This window comes from Lytechinus variegatus, chromosome 10, assembly GCF_018143015.1.
Source record: "Lytechinus variegatus isolate NC3 chromosome 10, Lvar_3.0, whole genome shotgun sequence".
Lineage (NCBI taxonomy): Eukaryota > Metazoa > Echinodermata > Echinoidea > Temnopleuroida > Toxopneustidae > Lytechinus > Lytechinus variegatus.
The window spans coordinates 14,735,595-14,755,102 of record NC_054749.1 but is presented as its reverse complement, the minus strand read 5'-3'; the positions used below and the strand labels follow the sequence as shown (position 1 = coordinate 14,755,102).

Sequence of the window (19,508 nt, the reverse complement as noted above, 5' to 3'; positions counted from 1 at the left end):
TGAAGTTGCAGCAATAAATATCTAATGCCAGTTATCACTTGTCAATCCCATTTTTTCTCATTTTTTTCATTCTAGAGGGACAAAATTTGAATTTAAAAATGAATGCGATATGATATCATCAGCTTGCTCAATACGTATTCATGAGGACATGATGAGATTTCTTTTCCCCACAGGAACAATGCAATGCGTTGAATATTTATAGTACAATAATTTTGCAGAAATTATCAGGGTTTTTTGTGTGATTTTACTGTTATAGTAAATTAGTTTTTCTGTTCAAATTACATAAGGCCTGGCCTATAATATTTAATCATTCGCAATTTGCAATTTTCATGATATTGGCGATCAGATATTAATAAATTTGAAGAATCTTTTTTCACTTTCTTCTCCCAATTATATTTCCATCGAGTCTCACCACGTGTCTTTTTGAAATAAGTAAACGGAGTTTCCTTTCCACATGTATTTTACCTTCTTTCTCTCTATTTCTTGTGTGTCCCTATTTATTTCCTCTTTCTTATCATTCTTCTTCTTCGAGCTTCTTCTTCTTTTCCTTTTCCTTCGGGCTAGCTCTCGTGTTTCTGTAACCAATAGTTGCCACAATGTCAAAGTTACAATAGTTGTAATTTTTTTATTAAAAAAAAGAGGAAACCGAGAATGTGTCTATCATTTTCATCAATTTGATTGTAGAATAAAAGAGCACTTGTGAAACAGGACCTTAATTCGGGCTCCTTGTGTTTCTGTAACCAATAGTTGCCACAATGTCAAAGTTACAATAGTTGTACCGTAATGTTTTTATTTAAAAAAGAGGAAACCGAGAATGTGTCTATCATTTTCATCAATTTGATTGTAGGATAAAAGAGCACTTGTGAAACAGGACCACGTATTCTGAAGTGCCCCCCCCCGGATCTGTGGTACCTCCCTCCATCTCCCTTCCTGAAAATTTCTTCTATTTGCCCATAGATGGCGTCGACATCTTTATTATTGTTTTCAGCGTGCTCCATTGCAACAACCTGCCTGTGAAAAGCTAAGGTGATATTTCACCCCAAATTTCATCATGCCAAAGGTTCGGAGAAGTCGGAAAAGGACTCCAGAAGGATGGGAACTAATCGAACCTACCCTTGATGAATTAGATCAGAAAATGCGAGAAGGTAATATCGTAAAAGTACGAATTGAATTTACGAGAAGTGAGAAGTTGAATGGACGAGGAGACATCGTTGTCCCACATATTAAATATTGCGTACCGTAATGCTTAGTCTACTTTGTCTGTGAACTTAGACCAAAAGCTTCGGTCTCTGTTTTGTTGGTTGTTCAGCTGAACTCCGTTGGCTTCACTCACCAAATACAGAGACCGAAGTTCTAGCGCGATCTGTACAGGGGACTCAATGGCCATATGTTTATGTACCTAAGATCGGATAAAACGGGGAAGTGAATTTGCGCGACAGCCGAGGTAAGTCACTGTTTTTGTTCCTTTTAACTTCATTTTTCTCCGTTTTTGGGCAATTAATGCCAAGAGGGAATATAAATTTGCATTTTGGTCGCGTTAATTTTCAAAATTTTTATTCATTAAAGACAAAAATTGAAGAGCCCCGACGGGGGGATTTTGCATTGCAAGTCCCCTAATGGTGGCTGCACGATAGCGAGCCGTCTGTGTACGAGGTCGAGAAATTTAAAAAAAATGTTAAAAAACTCCTCGAAACAGACGGCTGCCAGCTGTCTACTTTGAACTTTGAGTTTGATCTTGTGTTTCGTAAAAAGTGGGCTGACAAAAATGTAGTACAAAATAAATAAATTGATTTTTACAGAAAATGGATGTAAAACAAACGAAAATATATTTAACCAGGAGGCTCCTTGAGATTGATTTTTAACGATGCGGAGCCAGGGATTGCGCCCCATTGAATTTCATTCATGACTCGTGTGCGTATACTGAGGTCTAACAACACACAGACAAGGTTAGAACTTAGACCTATATCATATAGGTCTAACCTTGTTCATTGAATGAGTGACGACACCATTTACTCCCCTATTTTCCATGTTTCCTATCATGAATCCAGCCCTAAAATGTGTAAATGGCTGAAAATATATTTTGTGAATCAAGTTTATTTAAAAAAATTATTTTTCGAATAATCAAGTTTTAAAAAAGACTTACATTTGAAGAAGATGGGAACTCACTCACCACTGCCGGCACTTGTTTACTCCGTCAGCTGTACATGAGCTGATTTTAGCGGACTATCACATTTGCGATGTTGTCAAAAACATTGAAATTTCATTTCAAAAGAAATTTTTTCTTTTCAAATTAAAAAGTTTTAAGATGTTGATTTTTGTTCAAATGAAGAGTCAGAGAAGATTATTTTTAGAAATAGATTATTTGAATTGATTTTTATAGATAATGCATCCGACTCTTTATACTGCTGACTTTATTTGAAAAAAAATCAGCATTTTTAGTATAATAAGAAAAAACTGATTTGAAACCTGTACCTATTTCTTCACACTTTGAAAATTTCCTGCCGATTAAAAAACATTTGCATTTCCAAGTATCGACATGTCTATTGGCCACTCATTCTTGCGATCGTGGTGTTTTCGAATCCATACCAAAGATACTACAAGGGGAAGACCAGACACTTCAACAATTTTTTAAACCCTCAATAAATGCTTATGGGGAAGGGCTCCCAACAGCGTTGAGTAAGTAAGCCTTCGCATATCAGCACGCGACTATGTGTAAGACATGGGGAAAATGAGAGAGGGAAGTTTGGAGAGGGCTCATGGTGGGCATGGAAATAATTCCATGTTTTATTATCAAGAAACCTCTGAAAATATATTCATCTCAAATTTAAGGGGGAAAATATTGAATATAAAATTTTGAAATGTAAAAATCGTCTATTCCTTCAACCCTTCACAATTTCTCTCATATGTTTTGTACACAACAATCTCGTGATACGCAAAGGTAAAAAAGGTCATTTAGGCGCTCATCCCGAGCGTTTCATTACGCAGTCTATACATTTACTGTCCGATCTTCCCCTTGTAGTATCTTTGTCCACACCTAACAGATCTAGAATTAATTTTCAGACTGTAGTTTATTGATGATTATTTTAAGAATATGTTTCTATGTCTTTTACTGTACAGCTGAGACTGAACCACACGAAGGCAAGCGTAAGGTCGAAGCACTCTGGCCGATATTCAAGATTCATCATCAGAAATCAAGATACATATATGATCTGTTCTACAGAAGAAAAGCTATTAGTAGAGGTAAGATACAAAGATCAAGCGGTCAATGAAATAAAGAATAAATTTCAGGTCTTTGAATTCATATATTTAAATATATTTGCAAATTCAAAGAGTACATATAGGATCATTTTAAATTTAGCATTGCTACAAGTTTTTATGGGACATGGCCACTTTTCCACAGGTCGTATTCCTGTATTACAGCTTAAATGGAAAAATGGCACAAAATATATCTAAGGCCAATGGGAGAGGCATTCAAGGTCATGGCCTTTGATGGCCTTGAATTAATTTACCCCCCTGATGGATGTTTCATATAGGTGTTTGTAAGTTACCATTGATTTTGCATATGACTAGAGGTCCCTTTTTGTGCTACATAGTAGATCCCTATGTAGCTGTGTTAGCACCTTAAAAGAACATGTTCCAGTTATGCATAAAGTCGTACGTAACTTTCTGAACAGCTTTATGAAACACCGACCTGTGGGGCCTTTTCATAAAGCTATTCGTAAGTTAAGAGTGACATTAAGAATGACAGGTGATCCTTTCTTGTGGTGGATGATATTCATTAAATGTTCATTGGTGATTATTTAGCACATAAGAAAGGTTCACCAGTCATTCTTATAAAGTCAAACAGCTTCATAAAACTCCCACGTGATATTCAAAGAGTTTGTTTTGGCATGGATTTTACAAATGTTTTTTATCTTTTAATCTTGTTAAGACTTGTATGAATTCTGCATCAAGGAGGGCTATGCCGATAAAAATCTGATCGCTAAATGGAAGAAGCAGGGGTACGAGAATCTTTGCTGTCTGCGCTGCATCCAGGCCAGGGATACTAACTTTGGAACCAACTGTATATGTCGAGTACCCAAGAACAAGCTGGAGGAGGTAATTAAGCAATATAAAAATCTTAACCTGAGGTTAAGTTTTTGAAATGTCATCATAACTTAGGAAATATATGGACCTAGATCATTAAACTTGGACATAAGGTTAATCAAGTATCACCAAACATCCTGCATGAGTTTCACGTCACATGACCAAGGTCAAAGGTCACTTGGGGTCAATGAACTTTGGCCGATTTGGTGGAATCTATTGAATTACAATCAAAACTTTAAAAGTTTTTGGATCTGATTCATGAAACTTGGACATAATAGTAATTAAGTATCACTCAACATCCTGTGCAAGTTTCAGGTCACATGATCAAGGTCAAAGGTCATTTAGGGTCAATAAACTTTGGCCGAATTGGGGGTATTTGTTGAAATACCATCATAACTTTGAAAGTATGTTGGTCTAGTTCATAAAACTTGGACATAAGAGTAATCAAGTATCACTGAACATCCTGTGCGCATTTTAGGTCACATGACCAAGGTCAAAGGTCAATGAACTTTGGCCATAATGGGGGTATCTGTTGAATTACCATCATAACTTCGCAAGTTTATTGATCTGACTTTTGAAACTTGGACATAAGAGTAATCAAGTATCACTGAATATCCTGTGCAAGTTTCAGGTCACATGATCAAGGTCAAAGGTCATGTGAGGTCAATGGATTTTGGCAACATTGGGGGTATTTGTTGAATTACCATCCTATCTCTGTAAGTGTATTGGTCTAGTTCATAAAACGTGGAAATAAGAGTAACCAAGTATCACTGAACATCTTGTGCGAGTTATAGTAGTTTTCAAAGTCAGCACTGCTGCTATGTTGAATTGTGTGATGCAGGTGAGACGGCCAGAGGCATTCCACTTGTTATGAAGCCCAGCAGACACTTATTGATCCATTGTGATCCAATTTTCAAAGAAATTGTAGAAGCATTTGATATAAACATTCCAACCAATAAAATATTAATCAAACTTCTGAATAGTGGTATGAATATTGAAATCCGAATTCCAGTATATTTCAAGTCTCCCTGTAGGAATGGAAGCAACTTCAGTTCTAAATCATAATGACATCATCCACTGCAACTTGAAGCCAGTTAAAATTTTGCTCTGACCACAAAGCTTGCTGCAAAGCTAAATTAAGATTTAGTATTTGTGCCGATCTTCAAGTAAAATAATCATACTCCTTTGAGGTTTCATATTTAGTGCAAAATTCAATATATTTTAAAAAATCATGTCATATTGGATCATGTCGTATATACTGGGCTGTTGGATGATGATACAAATGATGTGGATTTAAAGAGAGCACAAGCCATCAAAAGAAGCCTTGTGATTATTAAACTTGAAATTACACAATGGACGAGTTACAACCGTTTGCTAGTGCATACCATCTTGCATCACTCACCAGAATTCTTAGCTACTTTCTGATTGGGCCTTGTCCCCTTCTGCTTTGCTGCTCCATTTACCAACAATTAAAGGGACCAGCCTGTTTGGCACAGGAGCTTTAGCAAATGAGGACACTAGCTCCCAACAGGAAGCCAATCAAACCAATGAGTGACGATATTTAAAAGCAAGATCTATATTGATCTCTTGTTCTTTCTATATTCTCTCTAAAAAAAAGTGCAGGGTGCTGTTTCATAAAGCTGTTCATAAGTTAAGAGCGACTTTTAAGAACGGCTGGCAATCCTTTCATGTGGTAAATGGTATACACCAATACATTCATTGGCGAGGGTTTTGCACGTAAGAAAGGATCACCAGTCGTTCTTAAATTCCTTTTAACTTGCAAACACCTTTATTAAACACCCACCCAGTGTGAACTGATTAACTAGGGTATTTTGAAAATACAGTAGACTGCATAAAGTTGACCTCCCAAAAGTCAAATTATTGCCTAACACCGAGCATTATTTCAGACCAGAATAGTCTGTCTACTATCTACTAACATTTTGGTCAAAATTTCCAGTCAGGACATACCCATTTTGTCTGTCAAATTTCCTACTGTTTAAAATGTTCATGAATCATGTTGTCATTTGACAAAGTGCAAAATGATTTGTATTGTCAAAGTGGAATTAGACTAAGTGGATATTACTTAGTAGACCAAGTGCAGAGTAGACCAAATTAATTAATGAGACTTTCTGAAAAGAAATATTTGCAATCAATTGCAATTTGTTTATGCAAATTTGCAAGTGATAGATCAATTTTAACTAACACATCTGAATTTATATTTGTTGATGCAAGAAGCAGACCATGTATAATCGCAAATTTCCAATGACATGCATGACTTTCAATTGCTATTGGGACCTAAAATTGACTTGTGATCAAAATTTCTTGCAACAACCCATAAGTGGTTATAAACCCTTGGTATAATGATGATGATAATAGTGATGATGATGATGGTGGTGGTGGTGGTGATGAGGGCGACGATGATGAACATTTGTGATGTGCCGGTATCCATCATATAAAGATGCTCATGGCGCTTAACATTCTTTACTTTTCTCTCGTAACCACAGGGTAGGATAGTAGAATGTGTACACTGTGGATGCAGAGGATGTTCAGGTTGATACTACGACAGAGGTGCAATCAAACAGAGTGGTATGGACTATGGAGGAGGAGGTAAAACGGATTCCAAACAGCATCGCAACCAAAAGAGAGAGAGGGGCATGATCTGATGCCAGTAATACACAGAGATTGCCAATTAGCGTGGGACATTTTTTTTTTACGATCGATTGCATTGACTACATTATCTACATTAATCGTAAAAATCAAGCATACAGTTAATTGTCAAACTTTGTGTTACAGGCAGCTGGTTTTACTGTGGATATCATCTTTTCTCCTGTTTAATTCTTCTTCCGGAAACAGTACAGGCCACCGTCTGGTGTGCTGTCGTACATTGGCGTTGGCTTAGTTCCTGCTTTTGTAAGTTCAATTAAAGTCTGCCATCATTAACCATCTATAATTCTAAGAATGGGTCAAGTGGAAGCAATTTTTCATACTGGGGGTGTTTCACAGAGAGTTAATCCCAATAGTGCCCCAGTTGAATAAGGGCTAACTCTTTGTGAATCACATTCAGAATATGCAGAATATTTATATTATATTGGATGGTTCAGAATGGAGTACCAGAAATATTCCAAGAGTTTGGGCAAATATTCCACAAATCGCAGATGAGTGGAATATTGGCCATAACTAGTGAAATATTTCTGGTATTTCATGAAATAAAGCCATCCAATATTCATATCATCTATCCCCCCCCCCCAGGAAAAAAGAGGGATAAATTTGATTGAACAAGTCATGTCCCTTAATTTTGGCATCATAACATAATAAGATCAGTTTTGTCATTGATATGTGACTTACATTTATTCATTATGACGTCATTGAGTGTGATCGTGCTCTATGCTGTGCATATCTTTCAATGTTATGTGCGTTGTATATTTCATGCATGCGCACTAGACTATTGAATGCAGTCTCATATTCAATAGCAAATTTTGTACAGGAGCCTTTTAGATATTTGTTGGATTTTGGTCCTTTTAGGGATTCACTCTGATATTGAATGGGCCATTGATGCAGACCAAAATACACACTTATAAGGTATTGCTAAAGCACTCTATATATAGATGATAATCATTAATAACATTTTAAGTAATTTCCCCTCAAATTGAAGAGGTTTCTGTGATTCCAAGAGGCATGACATAGTGACATTGGTAGATTTCCGATACATGTTTGTATCATTAATTTGCTGCATTTTAATGAGGATTCATTAGGTCCTTAAATCAGTCTATTTGGATGTCTTGAATGCGACTTAAAGGCATGGGGAGCGTTTCATGAAAGGACTTGTCAGACGTTTTATCCGACAAGTCCTGTTTTATCCGACAGTTACTATAGTAACAGTGCTTCTCAACCAATCAGAATCCAGGAAAGTTGTCAGATCTGACAACTTGTCGGACGAAAATATTGATGAAACGCTCCCCTGGTCACACCGCCCGAGTGTTGTTGGAGCAGTAGGGAGAGGTTGAATTTCGCTCACAAAATTGGGGAAAAAATCGAAAACAAAATAAAAACAATCGAAATCAAAAATGGTGAACGGTAGCGAGCGGTGATGATTTTTCTCTCCGCTCCACGACCGCTCCAACAACGCTCGGGCGGTGTGACCAGGCCTTGAGACTTATTATCATTATCAAAGATGTTTGGCCATTTCCATCATTTCCCAATTACAAAGACAAGTAAATTTATGGTGATTGATAATTATACCTTTTCTTTTTCATTGGTGACTATGCATAACGCAATATCTTGACGGTGTACAGCCTCAGGAAGATTCAAAGGTCAAAATCAATCTTTCTGCAGAGTTGTGTTCATACTGCAATAGCACTGTTTATTCACATTTGCATGTCTCTTATTGAGACATTGAGATTACCCAAGAACATTTTTCTTTTTGTAAGGTAGATGGGCATAGAGGATTCCCCAAGTAATACACCAACATTCTCTTCTCTTTTTATGTTTGAATCTCAAATGAACTTCTGTCATGGTCACATGTCAGTGTATATGTAAATAATTTTGTGAATAAAGCAGTATGAATTTTTACAACCTCCTGTCCTTATCATGATTTTAGGCATTGTCTCACCACCTTCTAGTGAATATCCACAGCAGTGGCAGTATGTTAAAGGTCAAGTCCACCCCCAGAAAAAAAGTTTATTTGAATAATAGAGAAAAGTCAAACTAGCATAGTGCTGAAAATTTTATTTCGTTTGTTCATCAAAATCAGATGTAAAATAAGAAAGTGATAGCATTTTAAAGTTAACGGTATGCTATATTTCACAAAATAGTGTTATGCACTACTCATTGACATGCAAATGAGACGTACAATGATGACCCTCACTATTTCTTTTGTTTTTTATTGTTTGAATTATACATTTCATTTTCTACAGATTGGACAATAAGGACCAACTTGACTAAAGCATATATTGAATAATGCTAATTCCACATGTTCAGGGAGGAATTAATCATTGTCTCACTTGACAATGAGGAGACAATTAAAATATTTCATATAATGAAATATGAAAGATATAGTGAGTGGATGACATCATCGGTCTCCTCATTAGCGTACTGACCAGGATGTGCATCTAACTGTTCTGTGAAATCAAGCAAAACTCTAAAATGTCATAACTTTCTATCAGATTTTGATGAAATTTACAGTGTTATGCTTGTTGGACTTTTCTTTTATTCAAATCAACTTTTTGTTGGGGTGGACTTGTCCCTTAATGTATTACGCAGCTGTAATTCCATAAAATATATAGTGTATGAAGTATGCAGCATGATACATTTCAAGATGACTTCTAGATGAAAGGAATGGTGTATTAGAGTTGTGTGAGATTGGTAATGTTGTATGGAAGTGAGACATTCTGATGCTATAGCCATGGTTTAGTTAAACATGTGCTAAATTAGACCACACTTTTAAGGAGTGCCAGTTATCAACTTATTCACCAATGTAGAAGAGACAAAGTGACTGCTTTTACTACATGTTTATCACTTATTATATGTTAAGCTGTACTTTTTTCCAATGTAAACTAATAATGTGTATGCTGCTTTTTTATTTTCAAATTATTTGTAATGTTTATATGTGATTTGTTACACAAAGTCATGAAAACCCAATAAAAACTATTAAAAAAAATTAAAAACTTATTCACCAATTAAAAATTATCCTGTTGCAGAAAGTGATAAAAAATTAATCGAGTCATGAAGTGGAAAGAACCCAAAGATATAATGTATTTTAATGCATTAATGGTCACATTATAATTGCCATGAATATGGAAGAAATATAATGAAGCTGGCATTCCATAGAACTGGTTTAAAATTTCACTCCTAAAGGGATATGGAGGCCGTGCATTTTCATCGATTGCTACACGCCTCTGGAACTCCCTTCTTCACTCCTGTGAAATTGATATTGAACTCTTCAGATCATCTCTCAAAACTCACTTCAGCAGATGTGTAACAATTAGCTTAAACTAGCCTGCACCTGTGAATGTATTTTTAACAGAAATACAGCGCAATATAAATGCTGTGGATCATCACTAGGGTTAAGCCTAGCGACAATTATCAGAATACTACCGATGGTGCCTAAGCGAAAATGAGGTGGGGGTTTTGAGGACAGAGAGAGCAATGGTGAGGGCGATGTGTGGTGTAAATTTGATCGATAAGAAGGAGACTGAAGACTTAATGCAGATGTAGGGTTTGGAAGAAACAGTGGACTGGTCGGCGAAAGTGAATGGGGTAGGTTAGTATGGGCACGTGCCAAGGAGGGATGTTTCAAGAAGGGCTTTCGCATTTGAGGTGGGTGGAGATGGCCAAAGACAACATGGAAGAGGCAAGAGGAAGGGGAGTAGGAAGGTTGGGTTGTTGCACTGTATCAGGCAAAGCGGAGGGAAGGGGTAAAGGCGATTGATGATGATGATGATGCTGCAGTAATGGTGGCAGTGGTGATGATGGTGTCCAGACATGCCAACCATTCCCTTTTTAGGGCATGTTCTTTTTCGCTATGAATACGCCAATACCTTTGTTGCACGATTTACTTTTTTTCTTATTTCCGATCATAGAGTATGTATTATACAAAGCGCGACATTAGCACAGGTCCGACAGTCCCAGACCGGTAAAAATCACTCTCGGGCCAGTAACTTGTTGCATGAAAAGAACAAGTCTATTCTTGCCTACGAGCACATGTTTTTAAATGGTGAATTATCGAGTAGAGTCATTTCATGTTTTTTCACAGATCTCACAACAGGCTGGCGGTTGTTACATTGAGATAAATTTTAAAAAATACTCTTTTTGTCAAAAATGCTTTCTTTGAACTTCTAAGAATACTTTTTTGGGGGTTGTAGAAGGTTGGCAGGTCTCTGTGTCCCTGTTTTCTAGTCCACATGTATGGTTGTAATGCTCACACATTCTCATGGCTGGGGTCTGACATAAAAAAAATGTATTAACATTTTATAGAATTACCCAGCTCTCCATTCACAATTTTCATTAAAATACATTTTCCTAACCATAGAATCAAATCAAATATAAAGGACAGGAAGAGAAGCAACAAGGTAAAACATGGTTTATTGTACAGCTTTTTTTAAATTTTAATCCTTTCTGAGAAAGTTCATCTACATAAGTATGTTCTCACATTGACTAAATTTCATATACACATAGAAAGAGGAAAGAGGACTACTTAACAACATCTACAAACATTTTACAATTCATGGAACAGTTATGATATAAAACAATTATTGTGCAACAATATGCATATATTATATAATAACATCCATTCATTGGTACAAGGAAAAAAATTGATACTTATAAAAGAATAAGGAAAGTTATCCTTACTCCTTGATTGAATTCATTATAAATCTGTCTTCTTTCCTCCCAAATATGAGTTTAAAAAATGTTTTACCACAGGAATATATTAATTCTATCAATTTAAATCATATCCAGACAGACATACGAGAACGACATTCTAACTTCTTTGGGGGATGTGATTCTGTACATGCACTTTGCAATAAACTTACAGGAGCACAAATATATAGTGGAACTTGATAACATCTGTCCTCGCACAACAAATACTTCCATTTATTTTTTTTTCATGAAATAGAAATGTACATATGAATGAAATGAATTAATCAGGATTACCTTTCTCTTTCGTATCCTAGCAAATTTTCCTATAAATGATCATGCTTAACTCATTAAATACCAGATAATATTCTAACTAGATGCATTTACAGGTTTAAGGACTGTCTGGTATTGAATGGGTTAAGGTTTATGTACTCGAGAAAGATAAGCCTAACCAAGTAGAGTACAATGTAATACCATATAAAATATAAAATGTACACAATAGTGTATTATCATTGTATTATCTTCGAGTATGGCGGTGATGATGATAATGACATGGTGGTAGTGATGGTGTAGTGGAAGTACAAAAACATTCTCTCACTTTTAAATATCTTCAAAAAAAATTTAAAAACCCTATCATCAAATTTCAGTCAACATCCTGATTAAATATCTAGAGAGAGAAAAAAAAAAGAAACTGACAAAAACACACAAAAATCACTACAAATCAAACTAGATCTGGAAATAAATGCCACTGAAATTGGATAGATTTGATGGCTAACATGTAAAGATACAAGTCAAATAATAGAATATTGATTATCTAATAAGTTATCAGTCTCATCTATGCAGGCATGCAGTATTCATTCACTTTAACTTCAAACAGATAACCATTTAAGCTTTCTACCACATGAGCAGCAATACCTAGAGGCCCCACCCCCCCCAAAAAAAAAAAAAAATCCAATAACTGGGTAGTTCACGTTAAACTCCCCAAATAGAAGCAATATAAATGTAACTTTTCGAAAGAAACAAAATTATCAACTTTCCAAGAATGATGAAGACATTTTCACACCTTAACCTGCAATAAGCAATGATGCACATTCCCGTTCTTCCGAGGCTAATGCACATTTATTCGCAAAGTGGGGCATTGCCTTCCCCTGCCATAGCAGAACAAATATTTATGGTGAGCTTCATCACATCGTACCTGAACAAGGCTTTAGATAATCGCAGGGCTGATTTTAACAATTGATCATACACAATAACCAATGCCATTAATCGCAGAAATCGGCTTGACAATCAATTTTTAGCTTTTATGAAATCGGGCCCAGCATTTCTTCATGTCTGGTGCTATGGCTAATGTCTGCTTGAACCCAACATCAACTACAGCATTCAACACGACACATGACTTGAAGTCACCCATGCCGAGTAGAGTACCGTACCTCATTGCTATAGAGAATGGAGAATTGCTCCCCTGAGTAGAAACTGCATTTTGCAGGGCAAATGTCAGCTTACCCATTAACATCAAAGATTGGTAGGAAAGGAATTTTATTAACTACAAACCTGTCATGTGTTTGAATTAGAGATGATCTCTTATTCAGAGTTCAGATGGCGATAAGCTTTATGCCTCAGTCACAACCCCAAACCAAAAAGAACTATTACACTAAATACCAATGACACACCATTAGTCAATATGGGGATGGTATGATTGGTGTGGCTGAAGCATTACTCTCCATTCAGTAACTAGCATTTGTAGAGATACTGATTTCCATTTACATTGTGGAGTGTTGTGACCCAGTGGATTAGTCTCTGAACTTTGAAACAGAGGGTCGTGGGTTCGAATCCCAGCCACGGCGTACTTTCCTTCGTCAAGAAATTCATCCACATTGTGCTGCACTCGACCCGGGCGAGGTGAATGGGTACCCGGAGGGATTTATTCCTTAAAAGCTTTTTAGCGCCAATTATGGTAATATACTGTACTGGCTCAGCAACAGCCGGGCTAATAATATGATACCAAGTATCAAAGTATAAGCACATAGTAACTGCCCTATATAAATGGACATATCATTATTATTATTATTGCATGTACCAGTAAATCAAAATGGAAAATGTGTGTTGGTTCTTTAGGTTTCATGTGAAAATTCATTGAATTTACCATTGCAAAACAGATTCATGTTTTTGTTTTGCACATTTTTTACGACGAACCAGAATTTCCATTTTTGATTAGGGGCCCGTTGCAGAAAGAGTTGCAATCGATCGCAACTCTAAAAATCAGCGTAACTTGATTTTCAACCAATCAACAGTGCGCATATGGGACTTGCGATTGATTTTTTGACTTGCGTTTAAACGCAACTCTTTCTGCAACGGGACCCAGGTTTGAAATAAAATAACAGGTTTCCAGAAACAGGCAAGAACAGCTTTAGAAATCACTGTCCCTAATTTGGTACCCACATCGTAGAAAACTTTCCTTTTTAAGAAATCACAAGACTTCTCTTCATTTTTTTCATAGCCCAAGTAAATCAAGTTTTGTTAATGCTTTTATGCAGGACACATCGCATGCAAGGCTGACTGAAGTTGTCTCAATTCATGGCAGACACATAAAAAAAAATTCTGACCTAATAATAATAATTTAAAGGAACTACTTCTCATAATACTATTTCATATCTCCATCCTAAACCTTCAGCATTTTGGGGGAAAAAACATGCAAACCATACCATATGCTAGAGCTGATTAAAAAAAAAGAGACACACAAATCACACAGAATCTACTGATAACAGGCAGAGATTTGCAGTAACACCAACTATCTCATTAAATTTGACATAAATATGTATACCGGTCATTCCTCACAAAGTACCAAAAGCACAGTATATCGATTAAAGAATTAAAAGGGAAAATTGTAAATCTGTGGGGGCCATCCCAATAGTAAATGTATCAACTGAATGATCAATCATATATATATATGAAGTATCATTAACAAATGACCAAAGTAAAATGAAAATTCAAACATATTCTGGCAAATTCAAATACATTGAGATTCTTAATAAAAATACATTTGACAATGACGGCCATCAATATTACGAAAATGCAAGCGTGAAAGTGGAGATTGGTGCTGATATTCCGAAAAAATGCAGAAGGGCAACAATTCCAGAAGAAATAAAATGAACATTCGCCCCCAAATATGCATGACAGTACTCAAATACTTTGCCTTTGTTATTGTAAAAATGTGTAATGTTCTGAAATAGAAATACCTATTATGAACCAAATTATATTTTTCAAAGTGAGGCAAAATGATAAAATATTAGGTCAATTAGGGAATTAGACTGACAAGTTTAGCCATGTAGGTATTAGATGATCTGCAGAGTCTGAGAATTAGACCATCTGCCTGGAGACGTGCAGATACAAATTGAAGATAGAGTGATTATAATATCAGGGGGTGTTTCACAAAGATTTAAGCATGACTTAGAGTCACACTTAAATGTCTAGTTGCACGTGGTATAAAAGGCATGACGACATTGGTCAGATCATGCCAAGAGGACGTGCACTTCTGCATATTATACAATAAGATTGCACGTTGCATTTCATGTACGTGTCAGCATTTAAGTACGACCTTAGTCGTACTATATTTGTGAAACAACCCCCTGTTTAGTTACATAAATGTGAAAGTGTAAGACAGAAATATTTGGTGAAAGCTGTCATACTATCGGGACCCTCTCACCCTCTTTCTCTCATCACTCACTCGCGCCACCGTCACACCAGCGAAACCAGTTCCGGACCGAATGATCCTATCGTGTTATTCCTAATGACGCATCATTGGTCGATTTGGTGTTGGTTTCGTGGGTGTGGCTGCAGCTTCATGCTTGAGTGGAAGCCTTCGTGATTTTTATTTACAAACCTATTAGTACATATTTGACTCATCATATATGACAGCAGCACCTTGTCAGCTTCAACCAGAGATAATTCACAGCAGACAATTTGATTTTTAATATCTATGAAAATGTATGGTTGAATTTTCGATGACGGCATTATTTTTTCAGAATTTCTACGGGGTTGTCATTTCACAACTAAAAGCTTTTCGATGTGCAAACTAATGCAGCATGAATGTGAATTGCCTTTCGATAATGGGTTGCACCTAGTGCCACTAAATTCCACCTCAAGATTTTATCAATTATATCAGAATAAACACCCACACAACATGTCCAGAAACCATGTTTCACAAATGATACATCAAATACGTAGGCATGCATTTGTTAAATCTACGATAATACAAAAAAAATTGCGATAAGGGCATTGCAATATGATGAATGCACACTTGTGCTGTATCATTGAACTACAAGACAATATTCAAAGTTGACAGTAGACTTTGGGTGCTCCTTTTAAGGACAAGAAAATTGAATGAAAATATGGTGGCCAGCCACTTTTACATGTATTATACAATGAAGAAAAATGCATGTACATATACTTCATTACTTATACATAAAAAAAAAGCTTCGCCAAATCCAACAGGACATGCAGGCCGTGCCTCTTGTGTGCGATAACTTACGGGAATGGCCAATGCATATTGTCACATCAAATCACAATCAATAAACTACATTGTTCCAGTAATATCCGGTGCATATCTATAACATGTCTTAGAGCTATACATTATTATATTAAAAAGGAAAATCAAAGTGCCGTAGCTTATTTAGCTCACGACTACGACACTTTCACAGCTTAACAAATGATTGTGGACATAGATGTATGATAATCATCAGAAATAGTGGTTTGATAATGAATATTTCATATAGTCGTGCTGTGCAGGCCACCATCTCGATAGTGCATTACAGATAGCAACCATTATACAGTGAAATGTACATCACATTTAAAGAGTTGCTGACACATAATACCATCCCTGCTTTAAAGAGAAAATGATACAGATTCGCAATACACTCTTATTTCTCATATCTTCACCTGTGCCAAATGTCAATACGGAGGGTAAGAAAGAAATGAATATAGCAGGGATCTTAATTTTCCAATAATCACATGAACAGCCGTGTCGGATGAGTTGCATCTATGCAATGCTTTTAACCAATTCACATAAGCTGGAATGTCTAAACTCTAATTACATTGTTAATTGATAAAACAAACAATCCCAGAATGCCATAAAACATAGGACTTTGGATAACTTGTTAATGCCATATGCTGATGAAAGTTACATATGTATGCATGTTGAATTGCAAGATTGAATAAGTAAGCAAATTAAAAAGGAAAACCAAATCAAAGACCCATGCAAGAAATTGATTTCTCGTAGCCTCTCATATTAAAAAGCACACCAAGACTTCATTTAACTGGAGAAGCGTGGGAGTTTGATGGTGCTTAAAAACATTACATCTTGGTCTACCATTCCAGCTGATACTGTGCCAAAAACCACTTTCTTGGCACTCATCTCTAACCTGGAATTCACACATGACTCACAGATTAGACCCAGACTCTTCAATGGCAGGCAAACATAATCAAGACCACCCGAACTAGGTAGAAATATATGTTCTTGTGCATTGATCTTCCTATTCTCTAAAACCCTTTTCTCTCAAGCAACATTATAGTGAGATGAAGCCTCTCATAAATAGACTGCCACAGTTCTGGGCACAGTGCCTTTCAGTTACTATAACGGTAACTTTGCCATAAAATGGTAACTTCTATGGAATCCTTGATTTTGATTGGCTCTTTGCCATTGTCACCATCGCAGGTACATGTACCCTTGGATGGCAAATTTACTATACTGCCGTACTTTGGCAAAGGGAAGCAAGTTACAAAAGTATCATTTGTTGTAAATGAGCAATGTGCGTTTGTCATTTACATAGGCGTCAATGCAATTTAACAGCATATTTCCTTCAATATCTTTCCATAGAACGATCATTTCTTCCCCAAATTCTGCCTAAAAGTGCAACATACAAAGGGTGTTTCAAAAAAACAACAATAACTCAAATTTGACTGATGTGTCACTTGCTTCCTTTTGCCAAAGTTGGGCAGCATACTAGCCACAGACCTGGTTGAGACATTTTTTTCTGAACAACGCTTTGTAATGATAAACAGAATATTCTCTATCTAATTTTCATATTTAATATTATTCGATGATTTACATGTATCTTAATAATCATTATCATGTGTGATCATTAAATTGGCAACCATTGTCATGCAGTAGTCCATTTTACACCAAATGTCAGTCTGGACAATTGGTGCAGTCAGTAAATACTGTGTAGGATGTATATCTAGCAGAATCCAGCATAACTATATTATTCACACTTGTAATGAATGAGAGAAAGGAATACTATTACCTATCCCTACTATGGGCAATCTTGACTGCCATGCTATCACTGGCATTAGCATTTGCACTAATATATCAGAACTGGAACAGCCTGCATGGATAAGGTCAGCTCTAAATCATGTCTATCTTTAGAGCACTGTAACTTATGGTGGTCATAACTAGGGGTTTCCTAAAAAAGAACAAAAGCATTTTTAAACGGTTACTCAACGAGGCAGGTCAGTTCATGAATTATCTTTCGTTGGGCATACTTAAAGCCCCCCAGTTAAAAAGTACCATAAAAACTGCAGTTATACTCCAAACCAAATTGGTTGATACCATGTTTCAGAACTTGTCAATCGTTGTCAAGGCATACAATCCACAGGCAATCTGATTTCAGTCCGTCTTGCATCACTCTTAATGTCATCCTAAAAAAAACTTGGGTGTGAAAATATACAAAAACTCAAATCATATAAGAAATGTGAAGTGTATCCCACGTTCAAGGAGCCCGCTGAATATAGAACATGACGTGCCATTTCTGTCTGACGCAGTCTCTCTGTGGCGAGCATTCATGCTGCATGTTCAGCGGGACGCGGAGGATCCAATCTGGCTCAGGCAACTCTATTGCAACAAGTCATTGGCGGCCTTGGATCCGGACGGTTGGCCCATCTCCCTGATGACGATGTTGAGCACATCCCGTCATCACCACACCTCTTGCGGGTGGCCAACGCTCTCGTCTTCTCTCTATCTTTTCTTTAAAATATCTTTGTGTTTTCATTTTAAAACATGTATGTACAGCATCGTGTCCTTTTTCACTTGCGTATGTAACGTGACGACGACGTTCTTGCAGCGCCCTCGTCGGCCGATTTCATGCCAGTACTGGTGGCACCGTTGAAAGCAGAGTAAGGAGTCGCCAGCCGGCCGTAGTCTCCACGTTGGACCTGGTCCGCGCTGGTGGGTCCTGTGGCCAGACCTCGCACCAGGCGCCGGTTGTTGGAGCGCTGCTGCTCAGCTCGCGAAACTGGACGGGGAGATGTGGCTAGAACGAGAGAAAGAGAAAGTACAACGATCAACTACATGCCAACTGGTACATGTACGTTTATACTACCAATAGCAGGGAAGGGTTAAGAAATTGAAGTATCTGAAACATCATCACAAAGAAAAGTGACGCTTGTCCATCACCAATATGACATACAGGAGAGAGATTTTGTGATATATACAAAAAGAGAGATTTCATCCCCATTTTGGTGACAGATGTTAAAACTGAAAAATGCCAAGCAAAATATTCAAAAATAGTAAGGAATAAAGTGAAAAAATAGCACGAGAGTAGTCAACAACAAAAAAATGAAAGCATTAAAATAAAAAAATTGTCAATAGCAAAGTTATTCTACAGGCTATACTTTCTTATCAGGCTCATCTGGAAATTTGTTTTCAACATGCATGTAATGAATTTGAAATGTGTTTTAAAAAATCAATAGTGAAAATATAACAGAAAAGATGATATAGAAAAGATGAAATTATTGATTAGTTATGAGTCAGAAGAAAAACATGTTTTAAAGGAATATTTGAAATGAACAATGACAAGATCTATAGAACTGACAGAATGACTCCTCTCCACAAGCACAGTTATTATGCTACTACAGCTTCCTCACGGAACAACAATAACAGACTATCCCAACAACTCTAAAGGCAGCAAACTGAAGGAATTTAAAAAGAAAAAGGGCAACATCTTCTACATTTCACTAAAATATCATGCAAAGACAAAGGCTTGCTACTGGCACTTCTAACCCAATTGCTACAAATT

The 19,508-nt window shown here is 36.6% G+C and overlaps 2 protein-coding genes across 4 annotated transcripts in view; one reads left to right on the top strand and one right to left on the bottom strand.

Annotated features, from left to right (window-relative positions):
• Positions 1–974: 974 nt before the first annotated feature.
• LOC121422740 (protein BUD31 homolog) lies at positions 975–6,703 on the top strand. Its single transcript, XM_041617918.1, has 4 exons — positions 975–1,145; positions 3,118–3,240; positions 3,932–4,098; positions 6,591–6,703. Exons 1-4 carry the CDS (start codon positions 1,052–1,054, stop codon positions 6,639–6,641), a joined length of 435 nt encoding a protein of 144 aa, XP_041473852.1. The 5' UTR covers positions 975–1,051; the 3' UTR covers positions 6,642–6,703.
• Positions 6,704–11,164: 4,461 nt separating this feature from the next.
• The window catches only part of LOC121422311 (casein kinase I-like), a 64,700-nt gene continuing 56,356 nt past the window's right edge, over positions 11,165–19,508 (bottom strand). For 2 of the 3 annotated variants that reach the window (XM_041617263.1, XM_041617264.1), the window contains one exon: positions 11,165–18,743. In XM_041617263.1, coding sequence (XP_041473197.1) covers positions 18,517–18,743 — 227 coding nt within the window. In that variant the 3' untranslated portion in view covers positions 11,165–18,516. The remainder of the gene's footprint in view (positions 18,744–19,508) is intronic. The other variant, XM_041617265.1, reaches the window with a different exon arrangement.

Bases quoted from the DNA above. Each gene is read 5' to 3' on its own strand.
- LOC121422740 (XM_041617918.1), top strand. From the start codon at position 1,052: ATGCCAAAGGTTCGGAGAAGTCGGAAAAGGACTCCAGAAGGATGGGAA. The intron at 3,241-3,931 runs GTAAGATACAAA...AATCTTGTTAAG, and splicing joins AAGAAAAGCTATTAGTAGAG to ACTTGTATGAATTCTGCATC. The intron at 4,099-6,590 runs GTAATTAAGCAA...TCGTAACCACAG, and splicing joins CCAAGAACAAGCTGGAGGAG to GGTAGGATAGTAGAATGTGT.